Source organism: Macrobrachium rosenbergii, chromosome 8 (genome assembly GCF_040412425.1).
Source record: "Macrobrachium rosenbergii isolate ZJJX-2024 chromosome 8, ASM4041242v1, whole genome shotgun sequence".
Taxonomy (NCBI): domain Eukaryota; kingdom Metazoa; phylum Arthropoda; class Malacostraca; order Decapoda; family Palaemonidae; genus Macrobrachium; species Macrobrachium rosenbergii.
The window spans coordinates 31,574,846-31,587,345 of NC_089748.1; the positions used below are offsets into that span (position 1 = coordinate 31,574,846).

The following is a 12,500-nucleotide window of genomic DNA, read 5'->3' on the forward strand; positions in this document are numbered from 1 at the left end:
TAATAATAATAATAATAATATATAATAATAATAATTCGCTAACGACGGGACAGAAAAGTTTAACAAGCCAGTCACTCCTCACATTCTTTAAAAAAACACGTAAGAGTGCAACTGGTGTATTTGTGCGCGCGCGCATGTGTGTGTGTGTGTGAATGTGTCTCCCGTTGAAAATAACAGTTCATGCAATCTACTGTCATATCGACCAACTTTCCTCAGTTAGCTGAGGTCTGCGCTGGAATCGCCCTATACTTTCTCCTCCTTAAAAAGATTTACGATATATTCTCCCGGAATTTGTCGTTCAATGGCCTCGCTGAGCGGAGGTTGGACGTGGGAATATGATTCGTGATATCTTGTACTTAGCTCAACTTTTTTTTTCTTTATTTAATGCCTCCAGGCATTCTTCCCCGGTGCCTGCGTTGTTTAAAAAAAAAAGGGGGGAATTGCTTGCATTTTCTTGTGAATTCTCAAGAGTATTTCTGTTCGTTCACTAATTTATGATAATTTATTTATATATTATTTCCAATTATTTATTAATTTGGTAATTTGTATTTTCTTTTGTAATAAGTGATCTCTTCTTTTTTGTATTTCCCATTACTTTGTTACTTCTTTCTAATGAACGCTGTATTCTTTGGAAGCTTTAAAATTTCAAGGCACCACACTGTGGTGGGCTTTTTCCAAATAAATAGGGTTCATCTTATCAATAATAATAATAATAATAATAATAATAATAATAATAATAATAATAATATATTTTTTTTAAAGATTGCTGCATCATTCCACTTAATTTTATATTGAGTCTTCTCAATTTCTCATATAATTCTTTTCTCTTCTACGTCAGTATGTGTCAAAAACTGGTCACTGTTCATACTTTGGTACAGATAAATACATCAAGGGTATATATACACACTAGTTTTTATTATCTATACAAGGGAAGGTAGTGAAATACGGGTGGATGAGCCCGTAGAGTTTACCCCCAAGTCTTCGAGTTTTCTTTAAACTCGACAATTTTATTTCTTATTCCACTGCCTTCTATTGTATAACGAATAAAATCACTGTTTACACGCTGGCGATGTTCTTTTCTTTACCAAAGTATGAACATTGGCCAGTTATTGATAAGTATTAACGGAGATAAAAAAAAATTCTACGGAAAATTAAGAAGATTCTATAAAATTAAGTCGACTGATGTAGTCATCTTTGTTAACGACTCATTATTATTATTATTATTATTATTATTATTATTATTATTATTATTATTATTATTATTATTATTATTATTATTATTATTATTATTATTATTTAGAAGATGATCCCTATTCTTATGGAACAAGCCCAACAGAGGGGCCACTAACTGGAAATTCAAGCTTCCAAAGAATAAGGTGTTCATTTGAAAGAAGTAACAGAAGATGGAGAGATCAGGTATTAAAAAGAAAAAATAAATTAAAAAATTAATGAATAAATAGACTAAATGTTCCGTAAATTATTGAAATACAAGGAGGATTGTTTGAGGGTAGCAATGCATTGCATCTTCAATTGAACTTTTGAGGTTCCAATTGCACAACATCCTCCGGGGGACTGTTCCACATTTACATCCTCCTGCAATAGTTTCTTTATATCCTCCTGCAATAGTTTCTTTACATCCACCTGCAGTAGTTTCTTTAAATCCTCCTGCAATAGTTTCTTTACATCCACCCGCAGTAGTTTCTTTAAATCCTCCTGCATCTTTGCATCCTCCTGCAATAGTTTCTTTACATCTCCTGCAATAGTTTCTTTGCATCCTCCTGCAATAGTTTCTTTACATCCTCCTGCAGTAGTTTCTTTACATCCTCCTGCAATAGTTTCTTTGCATCCTCCTGCAATAGTTTCTTTGCATCCTCCTGCAATAGTTTCTCTGCATCCTCCCGCAATAGTTTCTCTGCATCCTCCCGCAATAGTTTCTTTACCTCCTCCTGCAGTAGTTTCTTTACATCCTCCTGCAATAGTTTCTTTTGATCCTCCTGCAATAGTTTCTTTACCTCCTCCTGCAATAGTTTCTTCACGTCCGCCTGCAATAGTTTCTTTGCATCCTCCTGCAATAGTTTCTTTACATCCTCCTGCAATAGTTTCTTTTCACGTCCTCCTGCAATAGTTTCATCAATCCTCCTGCAATAGTTTCTTTACATCCTCCTGCAATAGTTTCTTGCATCCTCCTGCAATAGTTTCTTTGCATCCTCCTGCAGTAGTTTCTTTATATCCTCCTGCAATAGTTTCTTTGCATCCTCCTGCAATAGTTTCTTTACATCCTCCTGCAATAGTTTCTTTACCTCCTCCTACAATTCTTTTCCTTTACATCCTCCTCCTGCAATAGTTTCTTTACCTCCTCCTGCAATAGTTTTCCTCCTGCAGTTTCTTTTCCTTTGCATCCTCCTGCAATAGTTTCTTTACATCCTCCTGCAATAGTTTCTTTACCTCCTCCTGCAGTAGTTTCTTTACCTTTCCCCTGCAATAGTTTCTTTACATCCCCTGCAATAGTTTCTTTTCACCTCCTCCTGCAATAGTTTCTTTACATCCTCCTGCAATAGTTTCTTCACATCCTCCTGCAATAGTTTCTTTACATCCTCCTGCAATAGTTTCTTTACATCCTCCTGCAATAGTTTCTTTACATCCTCCTGCAATAGTTTCTTCAGTTTCTTTACCTCCTCCTGCAATAGTTTCTTTACATCCTCCTGCAATAGTTTCTTTTCTTTACATCCTCCAACAGTTTCTTTACCTCCTCCTGCAATAGTTTCTTTACATCCTCCTGCAATAGTTTCTTTACCTCCTCCTGCAATAGTTTCTTTACATCCTCCTGCAATAGTTTCTTTACATCCTCCTACAATAGTTTCTTTACATCCTCCTGCAATAGTTTCTTTACATCCTCCTACAATAGTTTCTTTACCTCCTCCTGCAGTAGTTTCTTTACATCCTCCTACAATAGTTTCTTTACCTCCTCCTGCAATAGTTTCTTTACCTCCTCCTGCAATAGTTTCTTTACATCCTCCTGCAATAGTTTCTTTACATCCTCCTGCAATAGTTTCTTTGCATCCTCCTACAATAGTTTCTTTACATCCTCCTGCAATAGTTTCTTTGCATCCTCCTGCAATAGTTTCTTTGCATCCTCCTGCAATAGTTTCTTTACATCCTCCTGCAATAGTTTCTTTGCATCCTCTTGCAATAGTTTCTTTGCATCCTCCTGCAATAGTTTCTTTGCATCCTCTTGCAATAGTGTCTCTGCATCCTCTTGCAATAGTTTCTTTGCATCCTCTTGCAATAGTTTCTTTGCATCCTCTTGCAATAGCTTCTTTGCATCATCCTGCAATAGTGTCTTTGCATCCTCTTGCAATAGTTTCTTTGCATCCTCCTGCAATAGTTTCTTTGCATCCTCTTGCAATAGTTTCTTTGCATCCTCCTGCAATAGTTTCTTTGCATCCTCTTGCAATAGTTTCTTTGCATCCTCCTGCAATAGTTTCTTTGCATCCTCCTGCAATAGTTTCTTTGCATCCTCCTGCAATAGTTTCTTTGCATCCTCCTGCAATAGTTTCTTTGCATCCTCTTGCAATAGTTTCTTTGCATCCTCCTGCAATAGTTTCTTTGCATCCTCCTGCAATAGTTTCTTTGCATCCTCCTGCAATAGTTTTTTTGCATCCTCTTGCAATAGTTTCTTTGCATCCTCTTGCAATAGTTTCTTTGCATCCTCCTGCAATAGTTTCTTTGCATCCTCTTGCAATAGTTTCTTTGCATCCTCTTGCAATAGTTTCTTTGCATCCTCCTGCAATAGTTTCTTTGCATTCTCTTGCAATAGTTTCTTTGCATCCTCCTGCAATAGTTTCTTTGCATCCTCTTGCAATAGTTTTCTTTGCATTGCATCCTCCTGCAATAGTTTCTTTGCATCCTCCTGCAATAGTTTCTTTGCATCCTCTTGCAATAGTTTCTTTGCATCCTCCTGCAATAGTTTCTTTGCATCCTCTTGCAATAGTGTCTTTGCATCCTCTTGCAATAGTTTCTTTGCATCCTCTTGCAATTGCTTCTTTGCATCCTCCTGCAATAGTTTCTTTGCATCATCTTGCAATAGTTTCTTTGCATCCTCCTGCAATAGTTTCTTTGCATCCTCTTGCAATAGTTTCTTTGCATCCTCCTGCAATAGTTTCTTTGCATCCTCTTGCAATAGTTTCTTTGCATCCTCTTGCAGTAGTTTCTTTGCATCCTCCTGCAATAGTTTCTTTACATCCCCCTGCAATAGTTTCTTTACATCCTCCTGCAATAGTTTCTTTACATCATCGTGCAATAGTTTCTTTGCATCCTCCTGCAATAGTTTCCTTGCATCCTCCTGTAATAGTTTCTTGTTTTTCCAAGATATGAAAAAGGTATTGATGAGGCCTCTCTCTTTCCATCTGAAAGCTCTTCCCATACAGCAGATGTTGTTTCGCAACAGACCTTCTCAGGGACGAATTCTTTTTTTATTTTCCCAGTCCAAAATCAATGGCTGTCCTCCTGTTCTCCTATGGTACGTTCCGTCGCTTATGGCATTTTTTTATGCTTATTTGATTTTCAATACTGTTTCAGTCTTCCTTGCAGTCTATAGGAAGAGAGGTGACCAAGGGTGACCAGTCAGATACTTCCTGGGTCTGAAAATATATCTTTCCCTTATTTTACAAATTGTTGAGGTCTTATCACCTTGTCACCATCATTTCGCAGATGTAACTAGATCTTACTACTTTAACTTCTTTCTTTACATTTCTATCTATTTATTTATTTAATTAATTTTCCTATTACCTTATGTTACTCCTTTGTGATAAAGACCATATTCTTTACAAGCTTTAGAAATTCAAGTCAGTTTCTTTGCCATTTTGGTGGAGCTTGTTCCATCCTGTGAATAAGGTTTGTCCTCTGAATAATAATAATAATAATAATAATAATAATAATAATAATAATAATAATAATAATAATAATAATAATAATGATAATAATAATAATAATAATCGTGTTCCATATAGATAGGGTTCTTCTAAATAATAATAATAATAATAATTATAATGTTCCATATGAATAGGGTTCCTCTTCTGTTCTCATAATAATAATAATAATAATAATAATAATAATAATAATAATAATAATAATAATAATAATCCTTGCCAAATTTTGAAAGGTTCTTTCAGTTTTCTTCTGAAGATGAAACTAAAAACCACAAGATTCCTTTGTATAACTTGTTTATTTATAAAATTAACATATTACTTTTAATCTCTGAGTACTTTCATTTCCTAACTGTGACTCTTTTTGATGAAGAGATAGGTCTTTCAGGCTGGTTCAAGGTTTCCTTCTATCACTTTTAATCTCTCTGATGGTGCCCTTGAATAACCCTCCTATGACTGATGTTAGCAAAACAAAAGATTTACCCCAGAAGTTCCATAAGATAGGGATCTTTAATATTAAAATAAGCTAAGATCGACCCTTCTGACCTGGAGGTAAGGTCTCCTAATAACAGACCGATGGTAATAAGACTCACTTACCAATAGGTTAATCCCACTGACCATCAGATCAGGATATCAGACCACAGGAGGAGATTAACAACTCTCAATAAGAATAAAACCAGGACAGCCATCATATAAATGACAGCACATAAGGAGAAGAAGTTCCAGAAGATTGCTGGGCCTTGAAGACCAGCCTGACTCATTTCATCTCTTGACGTGTCGATTGTCACTTTGTTAGGACCTGAAAGTTCTCGATTAAAACGCAATATGTAAATATTTAGGTGGGTTCCAATTTGCTGATGGCACAGGAATCTTGTGGGTTTCTCTTGTCCATAATAATAATAATAATAATAATAATAATAATAAAAATAACCTTGTTCCATTTCATGAAAAGTGTTCATCTTCTGAATAATAATAATTATTATTATTATTATTACATTACCGCTGCTGGTCCTTAATTGAAGATCGTCTGTATCGATCATTTCATGCCATGATCGACGTGTCGATTGTATTTTGTTTTTTTCTCAGTTGCACCGATAAAGGAGCGAACGCGAGATATAGGAAACGTCTCTAGGTGGGTTCCTCATTTGCTGATGGCGCGGATAAGGACGTGTCCCTTGTCCAAATTTTAATTGCTTTCCGATATAGGCAGACGGGCTCTCTCTCTCTCTCTCTCTCTCTCTCTCTCTCTTTCTCAATTTCTATGAGTCTGCCTTTCTCTCTCTCTCTTTCACAGTAACCATTATTTTCTCCTAATACCTACGATCCACCAAACCTCTCTCTCTCTCTCTCTCTCTCTCTCTCTCTCTCTCTCTCTCTCTCTCTCTCTCTCTCTCTCTCTCTCTCTCTCCAGAGAGATTTCTGTCTCTCTTTCTCTCTCTTATTCACAGTAAACATGATTTTCTCCTAATACCTACGATCCCCCAAACACTCTCTCTCTCTCTCTCTCTCTCTCTCTGTCTCTCTCTCTCTCTCTCTCTTTCACAGTAACCTTTATTTCTCCTAATACCAACGATCCACCAAACCTCTCGCTCTCTGTCTCTCTGTCTCTCTCTCTCTGAGTTTGGTCAGAGCCAGTATAAGACGCTCAAAAACAAACTTTTTTTCTCTTTAAAGAGAATAAATACTCCGTTTTCTTAGACTGGATGTGAAAGTTGTAGTTCTTGTACTTAAGAATCATTAATGTCTATCTTATTTTCTTGAACTCTCCAGCTGAAAATCCTTTTGGACAGAGCGAACAGGCCTATATAAGCCCGTGAGGGCTCCAAAGCCTACTGAGAGAGAGAGAGAGAGAGAGAGAGAGAGAGAGAGAGAGAGAGAGAGAGAGAGAGAGAGAGAGAGAAAGTTATAGGAAACGTTGATAAACAGAATTGTGTAAACCCAAGAGAGCTCCAAAGAGAAATCCGCCTGCACACGGGGAGAGAGAGAGAGAGAGAGAGAGAGAGAGAGAGAGAGAGAGAAAGAGGGAGGAGAGAGAGAGAATTAAAGAAAAACGGTGATAGATAAATAAATATAAGGAAAAAAATAAAACCTGGAATTCAGGGGAGTCAGCAACACAGAGCAGGAATGAATTTGCACTTCGATTGAATATCTGAGATCAGAAGATTCCACAACAGCATTGGGTAAACTATTCAACACATTTTAATTGTAGCCAAGATGAAACTCCTAGCAAACAGAGTAGTATTAAACCAAAAATATAACTCCTAGCAAACAGAGTAGTATTAAACCAAAAATAAAACTCCTAGCGAACAGAGTAGTATTAAACCAAAAATACAACTCCTAGCAAACAGAGTAGTATTAAACCAAAAATAAAACTCCTAGCGAACAGAGTAGTATTAAACCAAAAATAAAACTCCTAGCAAACAGAGTACAGTAGTATTAAACCAAAAATAAAACTCCTAGCAAACAGAGTAGTATTAAACCAAAAATAAAACTCCTAGCGACAGAGTAGTATTAAACCAAAAATAAAACTCCTAGCAAACAGAGTAGTATTAAACCAAAAATAAAACTCCTAGCAAACAGAGTAGTATTAAACCAAAAATAAAACTCCTAGCAAACAGAGTAGTATTAAACCAAAACTAAAACTCCTAGCGAACAGAGTAGTATTAAACCAAAAATAAAACTCCTAGCAAACAGGGTAGTATTTAAATAAAAATAAAACTCCTAACAAACAGAGTAGTATTAAATCAAAAATAAAACTCCTAGCAAACAGAGTAGAATTAAACCAAAAATAAAACTCCTAGCAAACAGAGTAGTATTAAACCAAAAATAGAACCCCTAGCAAACAGAGTAGTATTAAACCAAAAATAAAACTCCTAGCAAACAGAGTAGAATTAAACCAAAAATAAAACTCCTAGCAAACAGAGTAGTATTAAACCAAAAATAAAACTCCTAGCAAACAGAGTAGTATTAAACCAAAAATAAAACTCAAAGCGAACAAAGTAGTATTAAACCAAAAATAAAACTCCTAGTGAACAGAGTAGTATTAAACCAAAAATAAAACTACTAGCGAACAAAGTAGTATTAAACCAAAAATAAAACTCCTAGCAAACAGAGTAGTATTAAACCAAAAATAAAACTTCTAGCAAACAGAGTAGTATTAAACCAAAAATAATACTCCTAGCGAACAAAGTAGTATTAAACCAAACTAAAACTCCTAGTACAGAGTAGTATTAAACCAAAAATAATACTCCTAGCAAACAGAGTAGTATTAAACCAAAAATAAAACTCCTAGCGAACAGAGTAGTATCAAACCAAAAATAAAACTCCTAGCGAACAAAGTAGTATTAAACCAAAAATAAAACTCCTAGTACAGAGTAGTATTAAACCAAATATAAAACTCCTAGAAAACAGAGTAGTATTAAACCAAAAATATAACTCCTAGCAAACAGAGTAGTATTAAACCAAAAATAAAACTCACAGCAAACAGAGTAGTATTCAACCTGATGCTACAAAACGACGCCTTTGATAAATGTGCGTCTATGGTGTTTATACATATATATATATACTCGTATTTATACATATTAAATCTAGTGAATGTATCATTCACGATATTAGGAACCAACATTCTAAATCTCATTGACAAATTCTTCTTTTATGAAAGCAGGGGTATGCAACGTTGTATTATTATTATTATTATTATTATTATTATTATTATTATTATTATTATTATTATTTATTTATTATTATTATTATTGCAAAATATATTATTACAGACATTATTATTATTATTATTATTATTATTATTATTATTATTATTAACAACAAGGAACTAGCCTTACAGACCTATTATTATTATTATTATTATTATTATTATTATTATTATTATTATTATTATTATTATTATTATTATTATTATTATTATCGTAAATAAAGATTAAAGACAGTAACACAGAATGTGGATAGAAGTATAGAGACGAGAATGAAAAGGATGAATAGACAGAGGAAAGAATATGTCGATATTCTTTTCAGTGACTATTATTTTACTCTTCAATTGCATGCAACGCCAAGAGACGCAAACGCATCAATGAATACCTTTTGTAATTTTTAAATGTTAGTACAGCCATTCCATCGCCTCATCGACGAAGACCAGGAGATTATTTTGTGTTGACAAAAATCCAGATAATTCTATTGAATTACCTTCTGTTTTCTATTGAAATTCTCTTCTGTTCTCTGTTGAATTTTAATGAATTTTATTGAATTTTATTGAATTTTCATCCGTTCAATCCACAGGGATTTTAACTTAATAGCCGGAGACTTTTCCGAAGCATATTAGGGCGAGACACAAGAGTAAAGCAGAATATTGAGCGATGTAAAATATGCAGTCAGTTTCGACTAAATATGCTTTAAAGCGGATATATTCCGCCACGCTGTGAATACTCTCTCTCTCTCTCTCTCTCTCTCTCTCTCTCTCTCTCTCTCTCTCTCTCTCTCTCTCTCTCTTGCATCGCATGTCAAGGGCAGAAGAGCTCTCTCTCTCTCTCTCTCTCTCTCTCTCTCTCTCTCTCTCTCTCTCTCTCTCTCTCTCTTCTCTTTTGCATCGCATGTCAAGGCAGTAGAGCTCTCTCTCTCTCTCTCTCTCTCTCTCTCTCTCTCTCTCTCTCTCTCTCTCTCTCTCTCTCTCTCTTTTGCATCATTTTGTCGCGTGTCAAAGGCAAGAGAGCTCTCTCTCTCTTTCTCTCTCTCTCTCTCTCTCTCTCTCTCTCTCTCTCTCTCTCTCTCTCTTTTGCATCGCATGTCAAGGGTAGTAGAGCTCTCTCTCTCTCTCTCTCTCTCTCTCTCTCTCTCTCTCTCTCTCTCTCTCTCTCTCTCTTTTGCATCGCATGTCAAAGGCAGAAGAGCTCTCTCTCTCTCTCTCTCTCTCTCTCTCTCTCTCTCTCTCTCTCTCTCTCTCTCTCTCTCTCTTTTGCATCATATCAAAGGCAGAAGAGCTCTCTCTCTCTCTCTCTCTCTCTCTCTCTCTCTCTCTCTCTCTCTCTCTCTCTCTCTCTCTCTCATCGCATGTCAGAGGCAGAAGAGCTCTTTCTCTCTCTAAGACAAAATCATTAGAAGAACGCTGTGAATGAACAGTAAAACCTGCTCCTAGAGATAAGTGAGCACATGATGTCTCCTCGGGTGGACTAATAAGTCTTTGAGACATCCTGATCCTTGTAACTCCTTGTAACTCCTTGTAACTCTCTCTCTCTCTCTCTCTCTCTCTCTCTCTCTCTCTCACACACACACACACACACACACACACACAGAAGAACTCTTACAAAAAAGTTGTACACTTTTCTGGATGTTTATTAAGCTCACACAAACAAACGCACATACAGACTGAGTCTGTATATTCACATTTTGTGTATTATTCAGTTGATGTATTCGTACAGACATACAGATATAATACAGTTGGGTCTACTACTGCAATGTTACGTATAATGCATTAATGAAGTTTTCCGTACGTCAGGGGCTCCAGTACATCAAATATTGATGAATAGGTAATAGTTACACACACGATGGTAACAGGAAAAGCGCGTACACTGTCGAAAGGTTTTTAGCTGTAAATACTCTGTGGAAAGGTTCAATAATCTAAAGGGTAAATAGTCCATGGTAAGGTTAGATGGTCTATGGAAAGGTTCAATAATCTAAAGGATAAATAATCCATGGTAAGGTTAAATAGTTTATGAAAAGGTTGAATAGTCTTTGGAAAGGTTAAATAGTCTATTGAAAGGTTAAATAGTCTGAATATTGAATAGTCTAGGGAAGGGTTCAATAGTCTAAAGGCTGAATAGTCAATGGAAAGGTTACATATTCTTTGGAAAGGTTAAATAGTCTAAAGGTGAATAGTCTATGGAAAGGTTAAATAGTCTAAAGGCTGAATAGTCTACAGAAAGGTTAAATTATCCAAAGGTTGAATAGTCTGTGGAAAGGTTAAATAGTCTAGAGATTGAATAGCCTATGGAAAGGTTAAATAGTCTAAATACGGAATAGTCTATGGGAAGGCTAAATAGTCTAAATATTGAATAGTCTATGGAAAGGTTAAATAGTCTAAATGTTAAATAGTCTATGGAAAGGTTAAATAGTCTAAAGGCTGAATAGTCTTTGTAAGGGTTAAACTGTCTAAGGGTTAAATAGTCAGGTTAAATAGCCTATGGAAAGGTTAAATAGTCTAAAGGCTGAATAGTCTATGGAAAGGTTAGTCTAAAGGTTGAATAGTCTATGGAAAGGTTAAATAGTCTAAAGATTGAATAGTATATGGAAAGGTTAAATAGTCTAAAGGTTGAATAGTCTATGGAAAGGTTAAATAGTCTAAGTATTGAATAGTCTATGGAAAGGTTAAAAGATGTATGAAAGGTCCAATAGTCTCAAGGTTAAATAATCTAAGGAAAGGTTAAATAGTTTATTCAAAGGTTGAATAGTCAAAAGGCAGAATAGCCTAAAGGCTGACTAGTCGATTGAAAGGTTAAATAGTGTATGGAAAAGATTAAATAGTCTAAAGACTAAATACTTTATGGAAAAAATTAAATAGCCTAAAGGCTATATAGTTTACGGAAAGGTTAAATGGTCTATGGAAAGGTTGAATAATCTTTGGGAAGGTTAAATAGTTTATGAAGGGGTTAAATAGTCTGTGGAAAGGTTAAATACTCTATGGAAAGGTTAAATAGTCTATGGATCGGTTAAATAGTTTTTGGGAAGGTTAAATAGCATATGGAAAGATTAGATATTCTATGGTAAGGTTATATAGTCTATAAAAAAGATTAAATAGCCTTAAAAATAGATACTTTATGGAAAGTTTATAAATAGCCTATGGAAAAGTTATGCTCAGGGAAGAGAAGTAGCAGAATTCGTAAGAAAATTAGTTTATTGGGCTTCCTAAGAGGCATACGTAAGCGGGATTGTCTTATCTGATTTATGCTCCAGTTCCTTTAAAATGAGATGCTCGTAACTTCTAGACGAACTTGCCGGGGAAAATATCAAATGTCCATTAGCCTTCCCTCCCCATTTTACTCTTCCAAGTGGGGCAGATTATGACATAACATCCACTTTCTTATTTTTCCCCTCGGCTTGATCAACACGCCACTTATATTATCCTAGATGAACGCTTGTTTAATTTTGTCAAGGGGTAAACATCACTGAAATAACTCGTTCTTTTTCACCGTCAGCTGTTTAGGTAGCTTAGATGCCGTCTCGTTTTTAACTGGGTAGCTTAGATGGAATGGAACATAAAATTTTGGGCAAGGTCAAGCAAGCGCTGGGACTTATGATGATGAGGTCATCCGGCGCTGAAAGAGAGTCAAAAGGCATGAAAAACCTTTCGCAGTTGCACTATGAAACAGTTGTTAGGAGAAAGTTGGGGAAAGTAAAACGGAAGAAAGTATGGACGGAGGAGGTACAGTAAAAGGAATGAAAGATGTTGCAGCTAGGGGCAGTAGGGACGCTGCAAAGAACCATGCCTATGGAACATAGCTTGAGGTGCGCTGACGGTATATGTTACCCCCTATGGGATACCTTTTCATTTTCTTTTAGGAAGGAGATATA

At 35.6% G+C, this 12,500-nt stretch overlaps 1 protein-coding gene across 1 annotated transcript; it reads right to left on the minus strand.

Moving 5' to 3' along the window:
- Positions 1-1,745: 1,745 nt before the first annotated feature.
- Positions 1,746-4,423, minus strand: LOC136841098 (trichohyalin-like). The gene is made up of 3 exons (XM_067108146.1): positions 3,083-4,423; positions 2,470-2,702; positions 1,746-2,139 (listed from the first exon to the last, which is right to left on the minus strand). The coding sequence occupies exons 1-3, from the start codon at positions 4,421-4,423 to the stop codon at positions 1,746-1,748; spliced, it is 1,968 nt and encodes a 655-aa protein (XP_066964247.1).
- Between the last annotated feature and the right edge of the window lie 8,077 nt (positions 4,424-12,500).